The 27,303-nt window shown below is 41.2% G+C and overlaps 1 protein-coding gene across 5 annotated transcripts in view; it reads right to left on the reverse strand.

Moving 5' to 3' along the window:
* Window positions 1-27,303, reverse strand: part of AGAP1 (ArfGAP with GTPase domain, ankyrin repeat and PH domain 1) — a 384,866-nt gene that overhangs the window by 84,436 nt on the left and 273,127 nt on the right. For all 5 annotated transcript variants that reach the window (XM_085307476.1, XM_085307474.1, XM_085307475.1 and 2 more), the window contains one exon: window positions 10,565-10,726. In XM_085307476.1, the coding sequence (XP_085163602.1) occupies window positions 10,565-10,726 (162 nt within the window). The remainder of the gene's footprint in view (window positions 1-10,564; window positions 10,727-27,303) is intronic.

Below are 27,303 nucleotides of genomic sequence, written 5' to 3' on the forward strand. Positions count from 1 at the left end.
AAAAACTATATACACTACATACAATGCATAATGCATAACATCTATGACAAGTAACCTGTATCTATGAAGAGCAAGGTGGAGGGCTTAAAAACAGTAGATCTAAAACAAACATGCAGCAAGCTAATCACTAAAATCTCATGCGCAGCACTTGCATCTGCGGTAGAAACTTCAGAGAAAAAAAGATACATTTCCTCCCCGAATTTGACAGCCAATTTAAGGTGTAATTTGATTAAAACTTGGGACAGCAGTACAGCTTGGAAATGACTGACTGCTCAGGAGCTTGAAATAAAAGATGTCTACGTTGCTGCTCGGGGCTGTCTTGTAAATGCCTCCCTGACATCAATGCTGCAGAGCATCAAAACTGGAATTGCTCCAGCACCGCAGTTTTCAAATGGATAAGGCTGGTATGACTGGACGAGAACCCAGCACTTACAGGGGAAGCGAGAGTCAGCACAGTTAAAAGCAACCSTTTCCCCAGTCACTTTTGCCTTTTTTTCATCTGTATTTGCAATAAATAGAATGAACTGTCCTTGGTACGGCAAATGATAACGCAACATGTTCTGTCCCAGAGGATTAACACATGCAAACATTTATCAAAATGCAACTCAAACTCAAGAACCAAATTATAGATACATCTCTGAACTGAAACATGAGACGAAAAATCAGAGCAACAGTGGAACAGCAAATCTTGTATCATGGCTCTCACCATCCTTCACCATCAAAACCTCCACCCTCTTATAGGAGTTTGCCATGCTTCCAAATGTGTACTGTTCAAGGGCAACTCCTCAGGGCAAGAGGAGAAGTTCAAGCTCTACCTTTTACTGCATGTTGTTCTCTACTAAAACATCTCCATCAGTATGCAAGAACCAGAGGTGCACAGCACYCGTCAACATACAAATTTACTTGTTGTCCAGATAAGGTTGAAGCATTAGGTTCAGCTCACTCYGACCTACCCTTCAAAAACCACTACATGAAGTGTTCTACACTGCGTATTCAACAACATCATAACATTATTTAGATGCAGAGTCACCTTCCTCAGTTTCAGCTTGGGCTTGCTTTACCTTGGTTTGACATCAGTACTTTGACAAAGAACCCAAATGAGAAGTTAAGGAGGGTTTTGTTCTGAAAATTGTTATTGAATCCTAAAGTGTAAGAGAAAGCCACAAAAAAATCCCACTCATCGTAAAAGAAAGGAGGAGGAAGCATGTAGCTGCCATTGTCAAGAGTCTATCTGTATGCAGTAAAACTATCAAGTCCCCCAAACCTGGAATGCCTATGAGAAAGGTACAGATAAAGCGTCAGACTGACAACGCCGAGTAAACTGCGTGTACACGGACCTGGAAACATCATCTTCGCTCTGACATCCCTGCAAGCATTAGGTACACCTAATCCACAACGTGTGTCAAATGAGACTTGCTGCTTCCGTCTTGCTAGATGATGTGCCTGGAACACCTTTATTTAGAGGACAGACCGACCTGTGCATTCAGGAAAGGCTGTCGCTTAGTTTCATTCAGATTTAAAGGCCAGCGTGGCTTCATTGCCCACTGAGGTTCTTCACACCTGGAGCCAAGAGGCTGAAAGCACAAGGCATATTTTGGGATGGTTTACACTCAGACTTGCTCTTAACCTAAGAATGCATGAGTAGCAACAGAGGTTCTTCAGGACTTACCCATAATTGACTAAAATGTAGAGTTCTGCAACAGACAAATGACTAACTTGTTAATTCTAGACTCTGTTCTGCGTGCACCTCTTGATTATGAGCTCTTTTTAGCATAATGCCAAAGTGCATGTTTTATAAATTCAGGGCTAGATCAGACCTATTGACACATTCCCCCTTGAATTCCAGGCTTGAGATAGACGTGGGAAACCTCCACAATCAAGACATTGTCATTAGTCTCGCTTTATACATTATGAATAAAAAAGCAAGCCTGTAATCAACTGGCATCCAATCAACTCTCCCCTCAAAGCTGCCCTGTGCCGTCTAAGGCAAACAGCAATTTAACAAAGCAGGCTGTAGAGATGCAGATTGTATGAACAGCCACAACAGGTCAGAGTAAGAGGTCCATCGAGGCTGTTACGCTTTCATCAGCGACTAGTAGGAGAYGCCTGGGGAAAAGCAGAAGAGCAACAGATACAGCTGTGTGTGCCCTCGTACCTCTCCTAGCACAGTCCTTGGTTTGGGGACCTCCTGAGCAAGAGATTGTGTTCTTGATTTTAACATCCCTTCATGGGTTTTAATTCTTCACTTTTGTCTAACCAGTAAAATTAGTGCTTTAGCTGCTTAAGGTCTCGTGAAATGAATTACTTAGGGCTTATTCTTTAAAAGTAGTTTCTCTCCAATATATCTCTGTTTCTCAATTCCAGTTAGCTGATGAGGCAAAACAAAAAAGACAAAACTGAAGATAAGGCATCATTCACCAATTGGTTCTAGAATAGCTCCCTTTCACACCAAAACACCTTGTTCATCTAAACTGCAACACCTTGACTTCACTGAGACTGCAGTTATGCTGTGAAAAGAAGAATTATGTTGTATTTAACAGAAGGAACTTGGTGAAAGCTTCTGGGGAGATAAGAACATGCAAAGGAAAAACCATCCTGACAGCATACATAAACCTTCTCCATGTGTAAAGCTTCCATACTTGTGAAACTCACCAGATACGCATGGAAGCAACTTCTCTAGGCAATATCAATACCTTAAAAATATGTCTTGGCATCCTGTAAACATCATCTTGTGAACATCAGGCACTCTCTTCCTTATGAGGGTTCCTGTCTCAGTCTGATGCAATAGTTCTAAGGACTTTGATTACTTGGAAGCAGTAAAGCTCTACAGTGCAACATGTTTTCATTTAATTACAAGGCTACTTAGAACTTTTTTCCTTTTCCAAAGAGACCAGGCCAAATCACAGCACAGCAATTGCACAGAGGATACCCAGCGTACATTCCTGTAGTTAAAACATGGCAGAGTTCTTTGAGCACTAAGTGCGGGACCATTTTTCAGACAGATGCAAGAAAAAAATAAGCATAATCTTTTTCTAGACATGTGTGTACAGACACCACCTGGGACTCATCCTTTCCCAAATCCTCTTTTCTGTTGACCACCACTGCGACACGTCTCCTTCCAACCAGGCAGGCGGAACGTGCAGCCTCTGCTGACCCTGAGTTAACAGTAGTTTTAAAGAGAAGAAGGAATCTTTCAACTTGTTTAGCCTGCAATGAAGTAGGTTAAAACAATAGATGAGCTTCACCTCCCTTGTCTTTCACTCCTCAGCATCAACATAAATGTCTTTCAACAGCAAACCTTTCATGTCAGATAGGCTGTGACAACTAAGGCTGAAGGTTTCCCAACAAGTGACCTTTATACCTTGGTTGAAAGCAAGTCTCTGAAGATTCGGTCTAGATTTTATTAATTTCTGCCCTCCTGTTTCTCAGGTGTACGGCAATCATCCAATATTGCATCTCCTGTGTGGCAGCGAATGAATTTGCTGATGATCAGTGAAATTACAATGAAAGAATGATCTGACACTGAACAGGTGCAACCTCTGAGATTGAAAACAAGCCTTTAGCATTATAGACTATAAATATGGTCAAATCCTGTTGTCATTGTTTAAGTTCCTATGCAAATAGAGAAGGAAAATGCAGTTAGATTTTTTTGCTCTTAAAATTTTTTTTTTTTTAATGCCAACCGAAATTTGTTTTTTTGTTTTAAGAAGCGATCGCTGCAAAGTAGTTTCAGCACAGAACTGCTGGATCAGAAAAGGTCTAGGACTGTTCCAAAACAATCCACAGAACAAGCAAGCAAACATGTACCAAACCACACTTAAGCTAGCTTACTAAACTCCAGATGTAGTGAGGTTTAGCAAAGTAGCATCTGGTCTTTTGTGTGCAGTATAAAACTCAGCAAAATGCTACTTGCTGAAATTTTGGAAGTATACTTCATGCATAAGAATATACAAATGACACTAAGAACAGTAAGTGGTTCATGAACAGAATTCTGGGGTATCCCTACATGAATTACAAAGCTATTTAAATTTCCTAGCTATGTGCTTATAAAGCAAACCCTTCCAGCTCCAAATAACTGTTTTCAGTTATTTTATTATTCAGCCTGGAAGTCAAACCACTATTTTTGTATCAATTTCATTTGAAATACTACAGAACAGCCTTATTTTTGAGAACTGGGGAACATTTGCTTTCTAGCACTTACAAGTCCAGAAATAGAAACAAGTACTGCTCTCCCCAAAGCGTCCACCCAAGATGGACATAAATACGAGGTAACAGCACTGGAACACCCTCCGCTTGTACAGATGTAGTCCTGCTCTTTTTGGGAGGKGCAGTGGTCATTAAGACATCACTCACCATTTTAAGGAGCATATAATTACAAAAACAACTTGTGCACGAAAACAGCTAAGGAAAAACTGGTTTCCCCCTATTGATTTTTTCCCAGGCTTAACTTTGGGTTATTGTTTTTAACACACACTAAGGAGCCCACTCCAACTGACTGCTGCAGTGTTCTGGCTAAGCATGCAGATGTGTGCTGGGAGGGCCTGCGTGCTCGTCACGGAGCGAGATGAACTCACTAGGCTGCTACCAAGTCTTTGAATTGTAAACTATTTTATTTAGAAAGTCTAAATAAGCTGTGAGAAGACTACAGATAGGGAAGGTTTCTCATCCCTACACCAAAAATTCTCCTGCGGCCTAATGCCATACGGTACTCCCAGGCTTTATTTCATTTGTACCTGATTCACCCATCTCAATATTTCTATTAAAAAAAAAGCTGTCTTACCAAAATAAACAATACTTTTCCAAGAATGCCACCATATCTGTTCCTATTACACAGCAGGTTGCAATTACTGATACGCAATTTAAAGAAACTAGATGAAATAAATAGCATGAAAAGATTACGAGGAATAACTCAGTGGAGTCCCCATGTGTAGACAATGTTTATTTGCCTGTACAACCTCAGTACTGTAATTACCCTGTGAAAAAACAGGAAGAGCTTTTAGTTGAGAAAGTTTTGGTGACAACTTAGCTCTATGCATTACTTCAAGCAACGCAGCCCATACAAGACCTTGGCATCTAACAGATTAGACTGCAAAGGTTACAGATTCTATAATAGGTGAGTAGCGTTGCCCTTGTGCAACTGCAGGTCAAGATATTATATTTCACATCTTCCTTCTAGAGAAAAAAATGCTGTGACTTTTTGTGCTGAAAAGGTGTCTGAACATGCTGTCCTCTGACAATGTCAGGAGGTTTCTTCCATATCATAAAGAGCCACAGAACAGCATCAAGAATATAGACCTTCACAACAAAGCTCAATTCAGCCTACTACAAACAAAAATAAGTATTAGCATTAGCAATGCCCTTCCGTCAAATGAAGGATCTGTTCTCTCACCAATATTATAGCTTATTGCTTTCACCTCACTCTTTTCATCTGTTTCATGGGAGAAGTTTCAAGAGTTTTTTTTCCCACTAAATTCCTAAAATTCCCAAAGCTCTTAGTACATAGTTAGACGGTTGATTTTTTTTGTTGTTTTTTGTGTGTTTTTTTGTTTTTTTTTTTGTTTTTTTTTTTTTTTAAGTTCAAATAGGCCAGAGCACACTTACTAGAACTTTGCACCAAAGGAAAACATGTTAAAATGGTCAAGGCCAAGTCTATGCACCATGCTCTGTACAGAGGCAAGCCCAATTATATCATTTCAACATGTGATACCAGTATGAGGTGATGGGAAAGCTTGAGGGATTAAACCAAGGAAAGCTTAGGGTGAGAAGCTGCAGGCAAAACATACTGATTTTTTTTTCACACGTCCCATACTGCAATAGCTTCCCTATTGCTTTCAATGTACACAAAATGTTTTTTTGTAATTCGTATAATAGCTAGAAAAAGACCAATGCTAAGGACTGTATTCCCCTATTTCCCACTTCTTTGCTTTGCCATTTGGGTTTAGGAGGGAGTGAAAGGGACCAAGAAGTCCTGTGAGTACACTGGCACTTTCCTTGACTTTTTAATGACACTATTATCCCACCCTGCTGGACTCAAGTGCCCACTCAACTGGGAAACAGGATGAAAGCAGTGAAATTTTTGCTTATTGTTGAGAGTACAGAAGAGAAGTCAAGACTAAAGCCTGTTTTTCACCCACAAGAAAACAAATATACTTATTTCCAAAGGCCAGGCATTTCAAACTTAACTCTATCTCATCTTTAATGCTTCCTGAGATCCAGAACAAAAGAATGATTTCAGTGACATTGAAGATGCTTGTGGAAAATGTAAGCTTTAAAAATACATACTTTTGTTCACTCTGGGGGGGGGGAGGCAATTTATCAATAAACTGGGATTCATTCTAAACTACAAGCTGGAAAGCACAAAACTAGAGTTGGGGACTAGACTGCAAAGATCGAAAAAGCGCAGGAAAAGGCAATCACTTCCACAAGAAGCAGAGAACAAAATATCTTTGCGTTAAGAACACACACACACACCCCCAAAAAAAGAAATAAAAAATAATAAAAAAAAAAACATAAAAGTATCCTTGTCCTTCAAAAGCTCTTTAGAAACCAGCAATAAAGAAGAGAGCGGACCACGGCTTTGCAGACAAAACAGAGTTTGGAAAGCTCCCTTGAGCCGCTAATCATGTTTATCACTCTGCTGTTGAGCTGTCTTTCTCAGGACACATCTGCGCGACTAGGAATGGGGAGCTGGGGTTGCTTTGCTGCAAGCTGGCTTGCACCGTGCCGATGGTGAAGGAACAGACCACCCCATCTGCCTGGATGTAGCCAGAGAGACCCTAAAAGCAACGGCAACTTTGGCCCCATTCGTCAGAGCTCTSCATCAAGGGAACGCTTGCAAGGCGCCCATGATCGAGGCTCGATGCTGAGGGAAAGATGGCCATTATCTTGTGCTTTCTTAAAATCTCAGCGATGGATTGAAGGCAGGCAGGTCCGAGCTGCCACAGCCGTGAAGTTTTAGAAAACAATTCCCCTCTAAGAAGAGTAAGAAAAATAACCAGTGGGAAGGACCTCTCTGTGAAGAGTATTTACAGGAAGGCTTTTAATTTTTCCACTTGTTTTCAAGCTGAAAAACCTGCCCATTGTCACTGGCAGTTCCTCCAAGCGTGGTAGCACAAGGGCACTAAAACAGCCAGGCTCTGAGCAGCTATTCCTCTTTGAAACGCTGCACTGTAAAATCCTGCTCCGAGCAAGTTTCGATAGCATGGTGGGAAAAGCACTGCTGGTTGCTGGCACCTTGCCTAATGTACAAATTCCTGCTGTTAGCCTCAAAAACACTGAGATTTTTTTTTCAGTGATGAGTTCTGTACAGATAGGAACCAAAAAACTTCTCCCTGAGTTTCATTGCACTTGGAGAAGTTTCAACAAAATCTGGCTTTCCGTAACAGCAATTGCATTTTAATTTTCATCCAACTAGAGCATCATTGCCACATGGAAAACAAGAAGAAACGAAGTAAGATGAAAGACACGCAATGCCAGAGAGAGAAAGAGCTGTGAATGTACAGATAGCAGGGAGAAACAAGGATCAGTGTGACCTTTATGGAAGGCCATAAAAGACACGAGCATCAGTGCTTGGAATTAGTGACTACCATCACTCTGGGCTCACTACTGTCCATCGCTGTGGTATCTGAACACTTGGGCAGAGGTCAGCGATCAAAGCAGGCACATACAAGGAGAGATAAGACTGAAAAGTGCAGTAGGAATGCTAAAGAATTTGACCAGATTTAAACCTCAGAAAACATCTAAACTTTGCTATAGACAAAAATATAGGAACTCTGAATTTCTAATTGAAAGCTGACACTTGAAATGTACCTGGACCCAAGGGGAGGCAACTTCAAATTTAGAATTACCGAAATGATTCAACTGATCCACTGTAACTTCCCGAAAATACCTACTCTGGAGAATCTTCCTATTCGCAGCAAGCTCAAGATTCCCAGAAGAAAGGAAGATATCATTGCCCCACAATTCAGCCTTCTGTATCTCATTTTCCCCAAGCCACTTGCAGCATCTCAAATAGTCGATCAAAGTTGCTAGGGCTAAGCAAGCATCTCTCAGAACATCTAACCTTTTACTATGCAACCTACATTTGCAGTCTGCAAAACTACAGTAATCCAGACAAACACCTTTAGCTATAAGGCTTTACATCTATGCCTACTGCAAGTATGTAAAAAGAGAAAGAGGAGATAAATAAATAAATAAATAAATATAAAAAAGGAATCTTATTTAGGCCACTGGACAGATTTCTAAAATAGCTTTGGAAGATAGGCAAGTCGGTCTTTTTCTGAGAACTGAAAGCTACTTTAAATGAAGACACACTTGAAAATGCTACATCCTACAACTCTGGGAAAAAAATGGAACAACCTGAAGCATCTCAGACACACTGGCCACTAATAGCAGACTGGCTTGTGTCAATGGCTGTCCCAGGACTTAAGTAATTCCCATTAACGAGCATCACAGCAAGCTCAGAGAGGTAGACAGTACCGGTCTGGGGAACCACAAGGTCCACCAAACACAGCTTTGGGCTACATCAACCTGAACACTAGAAAATAAAGGCAAATGGAGGCAACATCCATGCTAAAATTGGAAAAAAGCAGTCCCCCATCCCTTTGACAGCCTTCACAAAAAGAACTTAATGGGAATCTACCATCACTAGCACCTTCTCTCACGCAACTGCAAGCCCCAAATCAGAAAAGGATGCCTATCTCAACACACAGAAGAGGCAGGTCAATCRAAGAAAGCTAACGCAGGGATACGAAGATTGAATGCAGACATCTGCGCTCTCTCTGGTACTTTTAAGGTCCCCTGCGAAGACTTTTACTGCATCACTTGGTGCTGCTTGCCATTCATTTCTTGCCCTTCTGAAAGCAGCTGTGGAAAGTTACTGCACAAGGCTTTCAGCCTAGCATGTTAAGAAGCTGGCAGGATCGCGTAAGGAGTAGAGCAAGAGAGGAYGAGGAGGAGGAAGGAGCCGCGTGCCCCCCTCTTCTGTCAGAATAGGGATTTCAGAGGCAAGACGCACAACAACTGCAAATCGCTGGGTGCTTGCTGTGGTTCAAAAGTCTGTGCTTGCAGACCAGGACCACACAGGCTCTAACTCCAGCGACTTGTGAAAATAATCTCACCAGGCAAAAGAAAACATACATGCATTAACTACTTAGAAAGAGATTTTTCAAAGCCTCTTAATATCCAGCTGGTCTCGATTCATATTGACTTCAACAAAATAGGCTTTGGGCCAATGGTGAGTGTGGTGAAAAATCCCTTCTGTAACTTGCCGTTGAGGTATGAAAATAAGAGGCGTAAAGGGGATTGGGGGGGGGGGGAAAGAAATTAAAAATGAAAGGTTAAAATAGAACTTGGCTGCAGGCCATAAACTAGAGGGAACTAACAGTAAAGATAGCTAAATGACTGGAAAGAGAACACAACAGGAGCTATTATGAAAAAAGCTATTTTTTTAAGGATTTGTATAGATAGCTGAGGAAATAAATTCCATACGCGATAGAAGTGCAATTGAGAAATTAAATAAATGGAAAATAAGGATGACTAAGTAGTAGTTAACATGCCCCTTCTCAGTTGTATACTATTATCACATCTATTTTTAATGTCTCTTCAGCTGCCTGCAATTGTCATCCTTTTTTTCAGAACTCGTTCCAGTGCTCTTTGATACTGAATTAGCTGTTTTTACTCGCCAATGCTTACAACCACATCTTTTTCTTACTTAACACTCCCCTTTTCCAACAACGTTATTCCATTGTCTCCTTTTTTCATCTTTCCTTATATATTGACTCCCCAGTTTCTGAGCTTCCAACTACCCTTGTATATCTTTTTTTCTGGATCTCTTTTGGTTGAATCATAGCATGTTTCTATTCTTCTTTTCTAAAGATACAAGCATGTTTTATATCATATCTGGCGACTGTATACATTGTTACCCCTTCAGAAGGGCATTGAACAGCTATAGCAGTGTTCGTGTTGGAAATAGTAAGCTAAACTAAGGGAAAAAAAGAAGTTCTYTCTGGCTTTTGCTTTCTGGCTCTTAAAAAGGAACCCAAACATTTAAACTCTCCCCTTTTCTTTTTATCCTCAGATAACACCACCTGTCCATGAGCAGCTGAATATTCAAGCTATAACAGGCATCAGAGCATTAATGATTCTAGAGCACAGAATGAGTCTAAGCAGAAGAGAGAACACAAGATTTAACAATACTGAGAAAAAATACAAATTCTAGCATGATGTACTGACTCAGTGGACCTGGACTATTTTTCTYTTTAAACTTTCAAGTACGCCTGTACCTTACCTTTACTACTAATGATGCTCCCTATTAGCTTGGGGACACTTCTAAAAGAAAAATTTTGTTTCAAAATGTTTAAGAAGTCACAGTCATGTGATGCCACAGGTCACTCAGCTGTATCATTAGAAGATCAGAGGCTTTAATTCCTCTACACTTCAATACAATTTTGTTTACCTTTTCTGTACAAAGCCAACGACATAGCTGAGCTGTACTCAAAAACGCTTTTTGGAACAAGGACAAAGTATTTTCAGAATTCAGACTTCCTCCATAAAGCAAGCTTACCTTCAGCTGTGCCCGAGACACCATCAGCTTTGAAATTACTAGTGCTCTTCTTCCTGCGATGTTTCTTTCTGTTGGCATGAGGCGAAGGAGGTGGATCGAGTTTGGGGCTGGTTGTACTGGATATGCTCGGGCTCGAACACACAGAATCTCCTAACCCGGTATCTGCAGTACGGAGAGAGGTCGAGGAGGAAAAAAAAGTAAGAAAAAATAAAATTACTGCATAATTTAAATTAATGATTGCTAGAGGCTTGGTGAAACCAACAAGATAGTATCTTTTATTGTCTGCTAGCAAATAACCTTTGAGCTCACTGACTTCCATCAGCTACAGTAAAACCTCCTAAAAACATCCATTGCTTGGCTCAAGTTCTGATTCAAGTCCTATCAAATCAACAGGACTCTTTGCACCAGTTTTAGAAGCAGGCCAACCGGAACTGACAAAAAACAACAGGAAATCACTTCACTGCTTCCAGTCGCTCCTTCTTACATAGACCTCACYGATCCTCAAATTAACTCATGCAACACTAGGACATTTTAACACATAATGGAACAGAGCCACCATAATGTCCRCTGGGCGCTATCTCCTTTTGCTAATACTAGAGACAACAGCACACACAAAAACAGGTGGTAATTGCCATAAARGTGGGAAAACAATTTTCTTTTTCATGTTTATAGTTCAGGCGTGCCCGATACAACTAATACTGTATGTGAGGATGGGTCACTTAGTGTATGCAGCCAGTGAAAAATACATAGTTTCCCATCACGTTAGCAACAGTAGCACAACATGTAACATTTTTAAGAACTAGTAATAGAGTAATTTTTATACAGAGCTCTCAGACACATCAAAATTTGGGGTAATATGATGCCCCTCTTGCTCTCTTTAGTAGAGATCCACATCACAGTCCATTCTGTGCTGATAAAGTGYAAATGGAAAGAAGTTCTAAAAAAGTAGATTAGCTAACGCACAGCAGAACTATGATTGTCAGCATCCTCTAAGTGCTCAAAATCACCACCTCCAAACCACCCCATAAATCTTAAGAACCACAATAAAAATGTGAATTTTTTGCAAGAATCTTATTTTCAATCCGCTTTTCTCTCTCAAAGGAAGATGTACCTGTCTGCAAAGCATGGTTGTGCTGCAAGCTATTGGTGAGGRACAACTTATGCAGCTGAATACTTGACAATAAAGACCAAATCAAACTCTATACACAAACTTTACACCAAAGATTTTGGTTCTTTTCTCTGGGTCCACTGTTTCAAACTCAGTAACAAAGGACTGAACCACAAAAGGAAGCATGAGGACATATTTACTGCATATCTATATAAGAGATCTAAGTACTTGCACCAGACATAATCAAAGCAGTTATCCTGCAAAGGGTTTTGTCCCTCCAGACGAAGGCGAACACGAATCCTATTCAGCAGCCACACTACTATTCAACTATCCTTGGGCAGAAGGGACATTGCTATCTTTCGCTCCCTGACTCTAAAAAAAGAGAGAAGAGGAGAAGATGCAGAAGAGGATGACAGCAATACAGAGGTATGACCAAGAATGCAAGCTGCTTACTGCTTGGCCTGAATAATGTTCTCCAGTTTGTGACTCAGGACTGTGCTTCCTACATGAATAAGAAGGAAAAAAATGCTTTGGAGCAAAGAAAAGAAAATTCTCCTAGTAAGAGAAGCCAGCTGCAGAGTCTGGTACTACAGTAAGGTGTCTGCTAAGGTGCTAAGGGTACTAAGCTTTGCAATGAGCGCCGTAGTTAAGATGTGGGGCACCAAATGCCTCTCACTGATTTCCATTTCCTTGCAAAATCAAAAAAACACACCAGCACATCACAATTCATAAATACACCGGACAAATCCCAGAGAGGACACTGGCCAGGAAGGCTTGTTCACATACAGCATGATTTTGCTAAATGCTTCATTCTTCCCCCGCAAGGAGGAGAGAAACATGGTGCATGGACCAACCTCAATTCTCAGCTTACGGAAGAATTATCCTGTTTTACTTACGGGGTGAAAAAAACAAAACAAAAAACAAGAAGCACCAACTCTACCACCGCTCGTGCCTTTCAAAAGGGCTTTTCCAAATGCCTGACAGTGAGAGAGGCACGTCTAAGTCTGCAAGCGCTCCCCATTACGAGACCGAAGTATGAGCGCYGCGTCGATGGAAACACAGACCTCAGTCACGATGCACCAAACAGCACCTGCAAAATGCTGATGAAACCACTGCGGCACAACCATGGTTTTCAGAAGACTCATACAAGCTTTTTGTAAGCTAAGATCAGATCCCTCAAAAAAACAGAATCTTTTTAATAACCACTTTGCTTACAGCTGTAACCTTTCCCCATAAAGTGGAAAAGAACGCTCTTGAGAAGCCTCCCTTGTCAGAAATACTACCGTAAATCTGTGTAATTCCTTCGGCTCAGTCCAGTTCCTGGACTCTAAATTAYGCAAACGAGATCTGTTTACGAGCGCTAAAAACCAAGGCGATTTCTCAGCGTAAGGTTCACCTGCTCCAGCTTGGAGACCCGAAGACTCAACCCGCTACGGTAAATCCTCCCAGTCTGCAGCCCTTTGCCGGCGATAGCCTGCCATCCTTGGGTCAAATGGCTCTGAAGCAAGGAGCTGGAGGTATTCGGTATTCCCTCCCCTGTGGCCGAGAAAAGCAACACGAGGCCCTGCTAAACGGATGCCTCGCTTAYGCCGTTAGTGTATTAATGCCCTATATCCCCCTCTCCGAGACCACCCTTTGAAGATGGAAGTTATTTAACGTTCTCCCGGTTTAAAATATGAGCAATCAAAACGCGCGAGGCTTACACGCCGTGCTTTCCCATCCCCGACTACTTCTCTTGCCTGACAAGGTATTCTTCAAATTGAAAAGAGGGCTCCTGAAAGCCCGGCTTCGGCAAACTGTAAATGAGTTCAGGCTTCAGCCCACTGAATGCAATTTCCTCCTCCTGACTGAATACAAATAATGCATTTTATTTTGTATCAATTACCACGCGGGAGAACAGACGACCACTGCCGACGCTATTAAATATAAAGGGAGTTGAGAATGGGGGGGGAGATGGAAAAGAAAAAGGCAGGCCAAATTAAAAAAAGCAAGCGCCTCATTACTTCACATCTAAACCAGCTTTGACAGAGGCACTGGAAGCCATAAGACGCGTTTCACTGGCCTGCGATGGGCTGTTTTGCAGCCATCCCGCGCGCTCAATGTCAGCCATTAGTTCTTCCCAATCGGGCATCAATGTTCAACGCACACCCAAAAAAATATATAATGCTGGTAATAATAATAACAATCTGCAGCCTCTCCGAGCTTCAATACTTGAAGTATGAGTCAAAGCAGCAGTTTCACTTTTCACTCGGGGAGCTGACAAGCATGACTAGAGGGGGAATAAAATAACATTCAGTTCGCATAAATATCAAGCAGGCTGCTTGAGACTGATGGGCCAGGAATGTATTCTTAGCCATCATTCTGGCAGACAGGCCCAAGGACACTCATAACTTATTTTACAATCATTTAGTTTCAGCTCAAGTGGAAAACGTGACAACTTATCTCTGCTGACAAGATGCCATATCGAACCTTACAATTAACTCTCCCGCGATTATCTGCCCAGCCCATCATTAGCTTGGCGGTTTTTGATGGACGGCACGGGCAGCTCGCCTTGATGATGGTCATCATTTGCAGGGTGGATGTCTACATTATATAGCATTAAGGACAAAATTCGCTTCTTGCCTTGGAGCGAGGGAGCCGGTTATGCTGCCCGGTGCATCCGCTAGCCTGCAAGCGTGGTGCCACATTTGTAAACGACACGCGTGGCAACGCACCGCTGAGAGACCTCTTCTCCTCTCGACTAGGGGATGACTCTACCTGCCCTCCGAGAGCAAAGAGTTGTTCTTCCTCCCTTTCCTCGGGGCTCAGCAAAGGGGCCAACGCCGAGAGCTGATGCGAGGAGAGTCCTGGTAGCCTGACTGCCAACAAACTAGAAAGAGATGCAAGTCTCTGCATGTGGCATTAAGGAGGGCACCACGAATTGCACCCGTGTGTCTGGCTGCCTTCCCAGAGCAAGGGCAAAATGGGAGCTCCCAGTTCTGCAGGGTCGTGAAATACTAACAAGCTGATACCAGGGAAGAGAGACGCTCCTAAGCAAATGGGTATGACAAAGTGTAGGCTCTCATCCCTGAAAAAGTAGCAAAAGGGTCAGTTCAGGGTTTGTGTATGGGCAAGTTCACATCAATGCAAGCTATTTGGGCTCATTTTTAAATATGCAGCAGCTCACTGCATGCTCTGGAGCAACAAATTACACTTGCTAACAAAATCCCTCACTTACAAAGAAAGAAGTATGTTGTCTAAAGCTGCAATCCAGCATTACAAGAAGGAGCGTTAAATGAAAAAAAGAAAAAAAGAAATCAAACAGTTCTTCTCAGCAGAGTCTCAAGGGCTGTGCTGTGGTACTGCCCTTTATTTGCTGTTTGAAACACTGAAGTTGGATATCTTCTCTCAGTATTATATGACGTTTGTAACACCTAACATTCCACAAAAGCCCCACTTCTTATTTCTTTATTCCCATTTTTTGGAAGCTGTATGCACTCCCCAACCAAGTCTCAAAGACRGCTCCATTTTCACCCTTTAAGGATGTTGCAAGAGCCCTCCTGCCTTTGAAAAGAGTAGGAAATTCAGTTTAAATCTCGCCTGCGCTTCTTTGGTGCCCTGGCACAAATGACTTGCATCCTAAACTCTGAAGCAAGAGCACTTGGAGAAGAGCATTCAGGTCAGCCTTCCTTGGCTGCTGGCAAGGCACATGCAGTAGAGCGGCAGAAGATACCAACACAGCAATCGAGGCGGCGAAAAAAGATAGGGACAATAAGCACGTACGAGTGCCTGAGGCCACAGCAGAAGGGCTGGCGGGGGGAGCCCTAAAAGCATAAGAAAACAGGCAACATAAAATGGACAGGAATAGTACAGCGCACAGGCACAGCTGAGATAGAAAAATCCGAGAAGGGAGCTTCGTCTTTGGCCCACGGTTCCTATTCTCTCTCGTACACACACCACCTTTTCTCTCCTCTGTAACCATTTCAAGTGGAAACAAGGATATTCTGACCTCTTCTATCTTTGTGCCTTTTGATTTATCTGGTATTTTTGTCAAATCACCTATTTACAAGAACTTGAAATAAACTCAACAGGTGAGAACACTATTCTCCACAGACCAAAGTCCAGCTTGATCTGGTTTACATTTTTCTTGCATCTTCTTGTTAAAATTTTCCAACAGGCTTTCAAAGTGAAATTAGACGTTCTGTCAAGCCCAGCTCCCCAATGCGGCCTTATTCTCAAGAGGCTGGAGAGTGATTAATTTGGGTTTTTGATTTTCCCAAGTGACAAGAAGCCAGGCATTACAAAAGCCCCGAACGGTGAATGAGATCAATTAAAGAGCAGAAGCAGCAACACAATTAGTAGCACCAGGTTCAACAGAAAAAGAAAGCACTGATGACGAAAACAACAGCAACAGATCTGCCTGCAGCAGGAATCTCTGCCACGACCCAAGACAGGCTGAATCCAAAGAGTGCGTTTCAGAACTTTTACTATGCTATTAGTGCCGAAATGAAATAAGCCAAAGATGTCGGTAGCTGGTGGACTGAATAATAATAAAAAAAAAATAGCGGGACACTTTCATCTTCCACACGTGTTTTAAATAGAGGGGGAAAAAAAGCAATCCTTTTATTTAAACAGGGGAAGCAATAGACTAAAACCATCTGTAGTTGTATTTCAGACCCATTTCCCTGAGCTGAGATTTTTCTGGCTGTGAAATCCAATGCTCTACAGCTTCCCTTTACAGCTATTACCATAAATGTTCTATCAAGTTCTTTATATTCCTACTCTGCCTCAAACCCAAGTGAAAGGGATGCTGCAGTCGCACAATGACTGCATAAGGCTGGAGTCAGGCATGGATGTACAGGACCGACATTAAAAATCTGTCAAAACCGCAGCTTGGCAGAAGCCCGTAGAAGATAATAAACATCTGGGAGTGGGGAAGAGGGGGCGACACAAGGGCTATAGCACAGGGAACAAAATACAAACATTTTTAATGCAGGCACGGATCACACCTTCAGTCGGAATCGGGCGCATCCGGTCATCGTTTCGCTGAATTTAAGCTTGGACGTTCAAACTGTTGAGGGCTTAATTTAACCTGCTGCACTGAAAGAAATTAAAAGGAAGCTCTGAGCAGAACTGTGGGATGGAGATGAAAGAGCCTCAGGAGTATTCTCTTTCCACTGCATCTACCATTTTTTCCAGTCTCGCGCCTAGAGCCTGTAAATCACAAAGCTATCCTGTCATGTACAGAAAGCCCCACTGAATGCCCAAGTTACTGTCTCCCTGCCTCTAATGGCAATTTCAATTAAATAAGAAAAAACAAAGATTGCTTCTTGACAAAAAAAAAGATTTCCTGACTTTTGGAGGTCCTGGCTTTTGATGCATCTTAGGATGCCTCAAGCAAAGCGGACCTGAAGCCGTGTTTGGAACGAAAGGCTCGTTTACACTTGGCAGCCTAATGAGGCTCTTTGTGACAAGCAAGGGACATCAGCCACAGACCTGCGAGAGAAAGTTAGTCTCCCGACACTACGGCAAATGCATTGAAAGGACTGGCTCCACTGACTCTGAGGACAGCGAGACTCTCGTTACCATCTCTCTTATCTAAAGAAAAGACAAACTTGCTTCTAGTTTGTTGCCTACTAACTCGTAACATCTGACCATCTTCAAGGAAGCATAAAAGCAAAGGACGCAACATTTCCCCCCGCCTTTGCTTTTCTAAAAACACTATATTGCTTGCTATGATTTCCCTCCTAAGGGACAAGTTGTTACAGTGCTAGCAAGGTACCATCCTGCTCCCTAGAAATCGAAGCATCCACAGCAAGAAAAAGAAGTGGCCAGAATCAGTTAATTCTCTTTCAAAGCCATCTTATGAAGCAAGCTCCTGGTATCGTAGAAGGAAATTTATGATCCGTATCAAAGAGAGGGCACGTCTATTCCTAACTGACCCTGCTGTGTTGCCAGCACTGTGACAAGCACGAGCAGTAAAGAGTAGCTGTATTTTAGAAAACCCAGAAGACTCGGCCAATGAACTAGAAATGGGCTGCCAGCCCTTCCTCTGCACAGCTTGCCTAATCAGGTGTAGGTCAGGTGCAGAGATATTATAAACTACGCCAAGTTAACAGTTTGCTAATTTATCTTAACCTCTATTACCTACAAGTATCTTTGTTTGCCTCATTTGTACTGTATGCTGAATGTGCCCTGTAGAAAGATCAAGCATGACAAGTTGCTTGAGTATATCAGGACAACAAACTAGAAAGAGATGCAAGTCTCGGATGTTTCAGGATGCCACCACATCCCAAGGCAAAGTTAATTTCATGGCTCCCACTGAATAAATCTACAGTCTAGATGTATAAAGGATATCTCTAATTCCTCTGGCATAATGTTTTGGCTGGGCAGCATCAGATCTGTTGAGAAGAGAGATGTGATTCTTACACGGTGTCACCCTGAATTGCTATTAATGACGTGGATGATGCTGTGGGCATAGCTTGTCCTGGCTGTCAAGCTTAGACAAAATGGAGAGGTGAGGAGTACTACAAAAGGCAAGTAGTTACACAGGGATTAGTTTATTCAGATAACTAGTTCTTAACCATCCCTATGAGGGAGAATGAGAATGGATGGTCTTTCTGAAGACAAACCGTAAGGCTTCAGGGTAGTATCTCCTGGTTAGGTTTCTCCTGCCAACATTTTCGACCTTACCGAACCCACACAACAGCCACCAAGAAGGTCCAAGAACTGCCTTCCCATGAACAGCCATCTCGTATTAGCCAAATGGTCAAGAATAAAGTTCAGAAGATCAATCGCTTGCATTTGATTCCAAGTCACAGGCATTGATAAGCCTATCGACCACTTTGTATTTCAATGGTCACAAAACCTTTGAAGCCAGCCACCAGCAGTTAGTTGTATGTTGTAGCTAGTGATCCCATAAAGATCAGCCCAATTAATGGTGATTTGCAAAATAAGAAACAGTTGGAGCTCTCTTAAAAAGAATACATCTTGGTCAAGTAAGCTAGATCACGGCCAAGCACGTACAAGATTATGCGAGAAATACTATTTCATAGCCCTTGTCAAAATGATGCAACTAATAAATTCACTTCAACTGTAAGTAGAGGGTCAGAGTTCCCCTCTGATTTAACATCAGCATTGTCTTCTGATTGCAAGAAACTCACGTAACAACATTTTGCTTTGAAATAGAGCCCTGAGGTCTAAAAGCACTTGCAAAATAATGAATGCATGTCTCACTGAACCATTTCCTACTGAAATATTTACCTTGCATTTCAAGAAAGGTAGAAAGAGACAGAAAAGAACTGCTAACTCTCTTCAAAGAAATGCTGAAGAGCCAGAAAAAGAGCCACATCTCTTGTCTCTAGACTTATACTTTAACCTTCAGTCAGTATAATCTGTGGATAACCTTCAAGCTTAAAAACCGCCCCTCACTGGTAATTGAGAAGAGGTTAGGAGACTCTCAACTGTCAGTCCACAAGACTTCAGTGGTAAACTTTAATACCAGTGTTTCTGAAATTTAACGTTTTTACAATTAAAGCTGAATAACTGTAATATACCAGATAGGCAGTTAATTGTCCCCTGCTAGGCAGGAAAAGGTTAAGAGTTACCTGGGGCTCCAGGAGCACCAGAAAGCAAAGGAAATAATGGAAACACCAGCAAAGATACTCTCGATCACATGCAAAAACAAACACTKGGCTATTATAAACGCCCAGAACTAAGAAGTAAAACATATCTTGCTTTTCATAAAAAGCTACTGAGTTTCAGCGGTATAATGTCCTTCTTGCCTTTTTATAGGTGTCAGGTGTTATAAATGTCATGGACAAATAATTTTTTTTATTTCTTCAAGCACTTATTCCAGCTCAGTGGAAACTACCAGCTCTTTTGTAGGTTTAGGATAACTGAAGTCAGGGCCCTCAGCTCGGAGCACTCAGCAGTTCCTCTGCTCTCACAAAATCACTGCAGCAGAAGAGCCGCTTGCTTAGAGCTTCAGCTGACAGTCCTGTAAACTGGATCCTCATCATCACCATGGACTGTGGGGGGCACATTGCAGTGGCTGAATTACGCAGCTACACCAACTGTGACAAATCAAGGGTCCCGTGACCTGAAAGAAGATGCTCTTCCACCTGCAGGAAGTCCAAGCCTCTGTGCTTCAGCTGTCCCCTAAYAATTCTCAGGTTGTGAAGGGCTCGTGTATCAGATTCGGCACAGAGGCTTCTTTCACCGCACAAGCTACGACAAAGCTTTGAAGTGTTCGATTTCATAGGTAAAGTATACATAACGGCCTGGGACCTGTTGCTCTATGATCTAGCCTGGAAAGAAACTGAGCCTGCAAACAGACATGCTTGATGGGACAACCACTCTCCTGTTAACTGGAACAGAAACTTCATTAAGTCCAAGAGGAAATAAATGCAGAATGTGCGTTTCTTGCCCACCCCTCAGCCAGATACTGGTAAACCAAAGCACTGTGCTCTGTAGATATATATTAAACAAGTCTAATTATTATAAACATCTACTTGAATGTAAGATGTATGGACGTTGAAGAAGAGAAATTACGAAGTCAGGAATTATCCAGTGCTAGCTATATATAAATTTTCACCTTTCCAACTTCATTTAAGACATTACTTTAACTAGATTTAAAGTTAGACTGTTACATACCTTTAATTATTAAGATTTATTTAAAACAAAAACACTAATAAAAAATATATTGATCTGGAAAGTTCATTCATTTCCTCGGTTAGGGCTTACTTTTAAGGTCTTTAGGGAAAGCACTGGGCATATGGAACTTTATAAACTCCTCTAATTCGAATAATATTGTTTGAAAGCTCCATACTTTGCTCTCGCAGTATTATTTCTTTCGTGTAAGTTGACTTGAGAACATGACTCTCTGGATTCCCATTATTCTCTTTGCACTACAAACACTTACGTTTCAAAGTTCAAAAACTCCTGTAGCATACTGGGTGAACTGGCTTCACTTACTTGTTTTCCTTGCAACCACGATTTATCGAGGTGCATATTTCCTGAACGTATATATGTCCTCAAATCAAATGTCGCCCTTGATGTTGATGTCTCCGCAGCTGTTCAAGCATGCTACGACCACAGGCCACATTTATTCGCCATACGAGGAAAACCAATCACAGCTGATAGCACGCCTCAACACAGGTGGCATCACAGCACAACTCATTCCAAACTACAGACAGATACTTGGAAGATTAAAGCAACCTTAAACAACAAACAAGAGGTAGTTTAATCTTTCAAAGATCTTTGGGTTTGGGGGGGTTTTGTTTGCTTTTTTTAAATGCAAATGAGATTACAGGATTTCCTTACTGTKGAAGAGCTCACTTTGTACCAGGGAGCTATCACTTGCAGCATTAACCCTTCCGTTTTGACAAACACTAACATGGAAACAGTGAATTGAGGATGTTTTGCAGACTTAAGTGCTGCCTCTGTCAAATGCCAACCATTTAAGCCACAGAGGGATAGCTTGTAGCTGAAGTTAGACAAGTAGACAGCTGTGCATACTATATTATACACTACACACGCACCACACACACACGCATACATATGAAAAAGTGCTGATTTTTGGTAGTGATCAAAGTCCATGAGCAGCAGACTGCAACACTAACCCTTCACGTGAGAGGTCAGAAACATGTAGCGACTCTGGGATATGACCCTGAAACCCCAATAAAGAGAATATTCAYCATTCTCATTCTGAAGCGGGAGGARAAAAAAGTAACAAAAAATTAAAAAAGCTAAACCAAACACAAGCTAAATGAAGCTAGACTAAATAAAAAATACGCATTTAAGCATCCATAAGTAAACGTCAGGAAAAGCAAAGCTTTATAGTTCCATTCAGCAAGTTAATTTGGTCACATAAACAATTTACTGACAGGCATTTGGCACTTCAGGCTGTGAACAAGATTAAGATGAGCATGAGGTTGCCAATGTCAAATTACCAGAAGATGAAAACTCACATTTCTTGCCATTTTGGAACTCAGCACAGGGTTTAAGTGCTAAATGCAACAATTCTTTACATTTTAATCTGTTGGGGGGGGAGTTAGGAAAAAAGATCTGAAGACAGAAAAAGCAGATGTGTTTCCAGAGAACTGCAGAATTGTAAAAATCCACATACCACAACTCACTAATCAAACAGCAGCACTAAGCAAGTAAGAAAAACTTAACTGAAACCTCGTAAAGTTGTGCAGAAATGCCCAGGTACCCTAAATCCTTTTTAACCTAAAATTACAACACAGCGCAGTTCAAGCCTTTTGCAAAGCAGCAGCTTGCTATCCAATGGTACATGGGCATAATCTCTCCACCAGTGGAGCCCCCCTTGAAATCTGCAACCTGCAGCCCAGTTAACATGGCAAAAAAAATATATTGGAAGCAGTAAGCAAACAAGTAGCATTTGAACTCCTGTTGCATGGAGGTAACAGATTTTGCAGGGGGTTTGGGCCCTTGACTAGGTTTTTGGCATAGTACRTTCAGCAGCAGCTTGGGAACATCTCATAGTGTTCTTCATCTGTGTGACAGGACAGTTTTTTCCCCCATTATTTTGGCAATAAATTCATAGCATACATAAAGGCTAAACATTCAGAGTATGGAAACTCTGCTTTAAACTTACCCATTCAATAGAGATCCTTATGGTTTACAAGAAGAAATGGGCAAGTACTGCATTTTACTGGCTGTGGATGCCAACACATGCCTAAAAAATCGCTGGCAGCAAGCACCATTTAGTTTAACACTCTGAGACCCTTTCTAAAGGGCTTATCCTGTAGTGCTGYCATCACTCCTATTTTGGAATGAGAATAACAGGAAAGATATTTAGCTGCCACGTCTTTTTTTCCAGGAGAGCAGAAGGGCTGAGCTCTATTTCACATACTCTGCAGGGAGGATCAGCATTTACCTGTTAAAAAGCAGTCCTTTTTTTAAAAAAAAAAAAAAAAAAAAAAGTTTCCTTAAGGTATGCTGCTTACAAAGCTCAAGCAACAGCTTCATGTTGCTGTTAGTAGAGTTTACCCTGCTGAGCTGACAAAGTTTCCCTCTGGAAGTCTTTGCCAGAAGTGAGATTTGTTTGGTGATCACAAAAGGGTGTGAAAAGTACATGACTATTCCCTTGCCCTTTCTATTCTTAAAGAATAATGCAAACTCTTTGCACACATGAACACACGCTTTCCAATATATGGTGTGTTTTACAACATTCAAAATTGTAACAGCTCCAGAACAACTAATAACGGAGAAAATGACTTCATATGCACTTTCCAGTTAATTTTTTCCTTCTTTAAAAAGAAGGGAAAGAAAAACCTCTTCCAATCTAAATTGCCTGTTTAAGCTTAATGCAAGTAATTTTGAAATTCTATAAATCTGTTTGYAATTACATAATTTATCCTAGTCAAGAACTGGTCTGTTGAATTCAAGCAACTCTAAGACACATTGTGTGGCTGACTTTTGAAATGAAAGCGATATGTCCGTCAGAAGCAAGTCAAGCCACTCTTTCCAGCATATGGCACAAGACTCCACCAGTCAATCAGTGCAATCAGGAAAATAAGGCAAGGTGTAAGATCTGCACCAATATAACCTACTCCAATGGTCTCTCATACCCCATGGCACAGGGAGAACTCTATTTCAAATTAATAAACCCTAATATCCCATATTTAGGAACTCAAAAGCCACCAACTATTACAATTCACACAAATTACTGCAGAGATCAAATGGCTCCTACAAGCAATTGGAGAGTGATAAAGCCTAAGCAGACGATATTTAAATACATATTTGACTTACTGTGGTATTTTTTATCATGCTGGAATTTAAATGACCATTTGCAAAAGCAGGAAAAAAATCCCTGTCCCATATGTGAACTACTGTTTGCAGCACTGTTTAAGTTAATATTATTATTTTAAGGAAGAAATTCTTCCCTCTGAWATTCCTGGGACACAGTCCTGTAAGTCAAACACTTCTAGAAGCAGAACGAACCAGCTACKCTTCCAGGCAGGTGGTCTCTGATATTCCCAGTCTTCTGCGAAATAAGTCGCGTGAACCGCAGCTTGCACCCTAATACAGCTGCCTGCCATTTCATCGGTCACAAAGTCGTGCCGGTAATTTCGAGGATCTGTCTCTCTAGCAATTTAAGGAAGTATGAATTGTAAGCATTGTAGGATAGAGAGCATCATCATCATCATTCGTTAGCGGCAGCATCACTACTAGTTAATATTAACCATTAGGTCTATTTTCCAGAAGAAAATGACATTTTCTACTCAAGTTTGAGAAGCTTCAAAGCAGTACCCTTGATTTCCCAGATCTCTCCAAATAGTACGGCTTTCTCCAGATAGCAAAGTTAACAAAAATCATACAAATAACAACAGAATTTGCCGAGGAGGAATCATGCAGATACGCATTTACTTTCCRTGCCAGTCCGGGAGACCTGAGAGGTGTACACCTGCAACACAAAACCCGCCCCGTCTCGCACCAAAATTTAAGCCCCAAACTAGTTAGCAATGGCTTTCCTGAGACTATGTGACCCTCTTACTGCCCAGCAATGAGAAAGTATAGATAATTCCTGGTGGAAAAAAAAAATATCCATCAAGAAAAAGATTTATCAACGAAAAAAAAAATCATAGGTGTCCAATCCAGTCCAGGAAAAGCCATCAGCCAATAGTCGCAGCAGCAGTAATTGTTCTAAATCTATCAATAAAGCTAAGCTGCTCCTTCATTGACTGCAAACACCAATTTCTTTCATGGAGGATTATAAGTTGATGTTCATGGTCTCTCTACCACCATTAGGGTGATAAACAGTTTAAACTACATCAGGATCTGACATGTAGATCAATTCTGGGTCCATAAAGAATCTACACAAGAGGTTTCTGGACAGCGATTTACTGCCCCCAGTTTTTATTCTCTCTTGCTGCTAAAATTACTTCTGTCACATACTTACAAGAGTAAGAAAAAAATGTAAAAAGAATTAATTTTTCATGTACTACTAGAACAGTCTTTTTTAATTTCTGAGTTTTAAGACAAATATGTTATTGCATTTAAAATTATGCTGAACAGCATGTGGCATTTAGCTAAATAGTGAGCCAATCCCAYGATCCGCTCACTATCAAGCAGACAGCAATTTGGAACACTGAACCAAGCTGTCTAGATTTTCTCTGAGGGCAGGCACAGGCTTCATGTTACCAGTGCCAAATTATATTAGACATTTAATTTTAAACCTCAGGTACTTAAATGTAAAACCTTACAACAGTAATAGTCATAAAGCAGTGGGGCATTCCATTTCAGAGAATAGATTTTTCTATTTTTCCCCTTTAATTTAACCAGCACCTCCTGTTTTGTGGCTCTGCCCACTACAAAGTAATTTATCTAATTAGGAGATGTTCACAGCTGCTTAAAAGACAGAAGCCCCAGGAAACCAAAGGTCTGGTTAGGAAGACTTTGAAAAGTTCTCGAGAGCCACACAAAGTATTAATTTAATGTGGAAAAAAAAAGGTGCAGAGAAAAATTGAATCCCAATATGTTATTTTGTCTACAATAAAACCATGTGACAATAAGCAGGCATATTCTCCAGTACATTGGCATTTGAATTCCAAAAGATGCTTAGCTTCTCTCCATACCTGCTGCTTTCACAGTATTATCTTTTTATGACTAAAATTCAAAATCTTTTAATGGAGAAAAAACCCTTAAATTAAAAAGGGTTTTTCATGCGTCAACTCGCCAGCATAAAGGATACATCTACGAGCTTACTGAAAGATGATAGACTGATAGCAATGAATTATTCTTGACGTTTTCTAGCAGTTTTCTCATCCCAACACTTATGTTTATACTGATGTTTAGCTGCCTGAGACCGTCCAAGAGCACAATTCTTTTCCCACGTATCAGGAAGAAAATAACCTTCTCATTAACTGTAAACCTCTACAAGACCTCTGCAAGAAATTATTTAAGTCAGGCTTACTCAAAACTACCCACCAGTCACCTGTATTTTTGAATAAATATTTCATAGATAATTCTAGCTGTCGTCTCTTTTGATCCAGAAGTAATCATATATGRAAGTCAAGTCAGAAGCAGGTGCTGCACATACTTGGAGTTTGGAGCTTGTGCAGGAGGAAAGGATCCCTTTATCGGTAATTCAGGACCAGCTGTACTACAACATCAGGAGCAAGAGACAAGTTCAGAAATATCTCCAAAGGAGAAACAGCATTACAAAGAAAAGGGGAAAAGGAAGTGGCAGGAATTTAGGTTATATTTCTACTTCTCAGCATATTAATTGCATGCCACTTAGAGAACTCATTGAATTCTGTACTTGATGATTGTCTTCTCCTGCAGCCTGACGTTTCACTTCTGGCACTAGGAAGCAAGGCGATGGTATCCGCTCACCTGCCTGCAAATAGGCCAGCAGTGAAAGACAAGAGAGTGACTAACTCTGGTCTTTCCCTTGCCTTCRTTCTAGTGAAAACATAAAATTTTCTCCAACTTTTCTCTGAAGAGCTATAGTATAAAAGAAGGGAGCGAGAAGCCGGTGCTTTGGTATGACCTTTTAAATGAAGGTAGAATTAGGGTGGATTAAAACAGCAAAGCAACTCAGGAATAGACACACAAATGCATGGCCTGGACTATGAAACCAGTTTAGGCTGAAGGAATCTGCGGGCATTGGCAATGCGAAGGATAAGAGAGAAAAATACTCCTGGTGCTTGAAGGAAAATGGTCTGAAGCAGGAGAATGCCATGGCCTAAGACTAACTGGCTTCCAAGGAAAGAGGAGGGTTGGATGGATGGAGAAGGAAAGAGCTTTCCACAATTTTATCATTCTACTTAAAAGGATTTCTCTCTCTCAGGTAGACTGAAGTAAAGCGTGTTTACTTTAAAAACTATGTCAAAATCTGTATCATTTTGATGCAAATGCCATAATCTTGAAGATGTTGCCCAAGATTTTAGAGCTCCAGAAACATATGTGCTTAAGCACTTTAAAGAGCTCATGTCAGTCAGAGCCAAGGTGACTAAGATTCAAACTCTTCGTTCTCATAAGGTGGCACTGAAAGCTACCTAAAAACCCAGAGGTAGTACCTGGATTATATTCAATCTCAAACATCACATATTATACAGACACACATGGAACACCGGGGGATGTGTTCCTGCTCCTACAGTTCTCACTATCTTAGGGAAAGACATCAGAAACAAAACAGATACCTCCCATTTCTCCCCCTCTGTTATCCTTATTCTCACATAAGCTCTTCTCAGTGCTTTCTTCCACATGCTCATCTCTTCATCTGTTGCTCTGTTTCACAAGCTTTCCATGGTTTCTCCACCTGCTTATTTGAGACGCCATGACCTTAGACATGTGTTGCACCGACACCAACCAGATCTGCCCCATGCTGCATTGGATATTATCTCATCCCAGCCTGCTCACCACAACTGCTCCACGCGTGTCCTAACCTGTGTAGGTAGCAGGTAAACTACATGCGAAAGCTTGCATTAAGTCTCAGTCCTTGGCCCATACTCTCCACTGAGACCAGATGCAACGTTTTGTTACCAAATACCCTACAGACTTTCCGGAAAAAAAAATAAATAAAAAAGAAAAAAGGAAAAAAAAACCCAACCCCTTGTCTCAGTGTTACAATCCAACCACTGCCAAACACAATCTGGAACAGCCTTTGTTCATTTAATAC

This window comes from Rhea americana, unplaced genomic scaffold (genome assembly GCF_003343005.1).
Source record: "Rhea americana isolate MKP2758 unplaced genomic scaffold, rheAme1 scaffold_259, whole genome shotgun sequence".
NCBI classification, from domain to species: Eukaryota; Metazoa; Chordata; class Aves; order Rheiformes; family Rheidae; genus Rhea; species Rhea americana.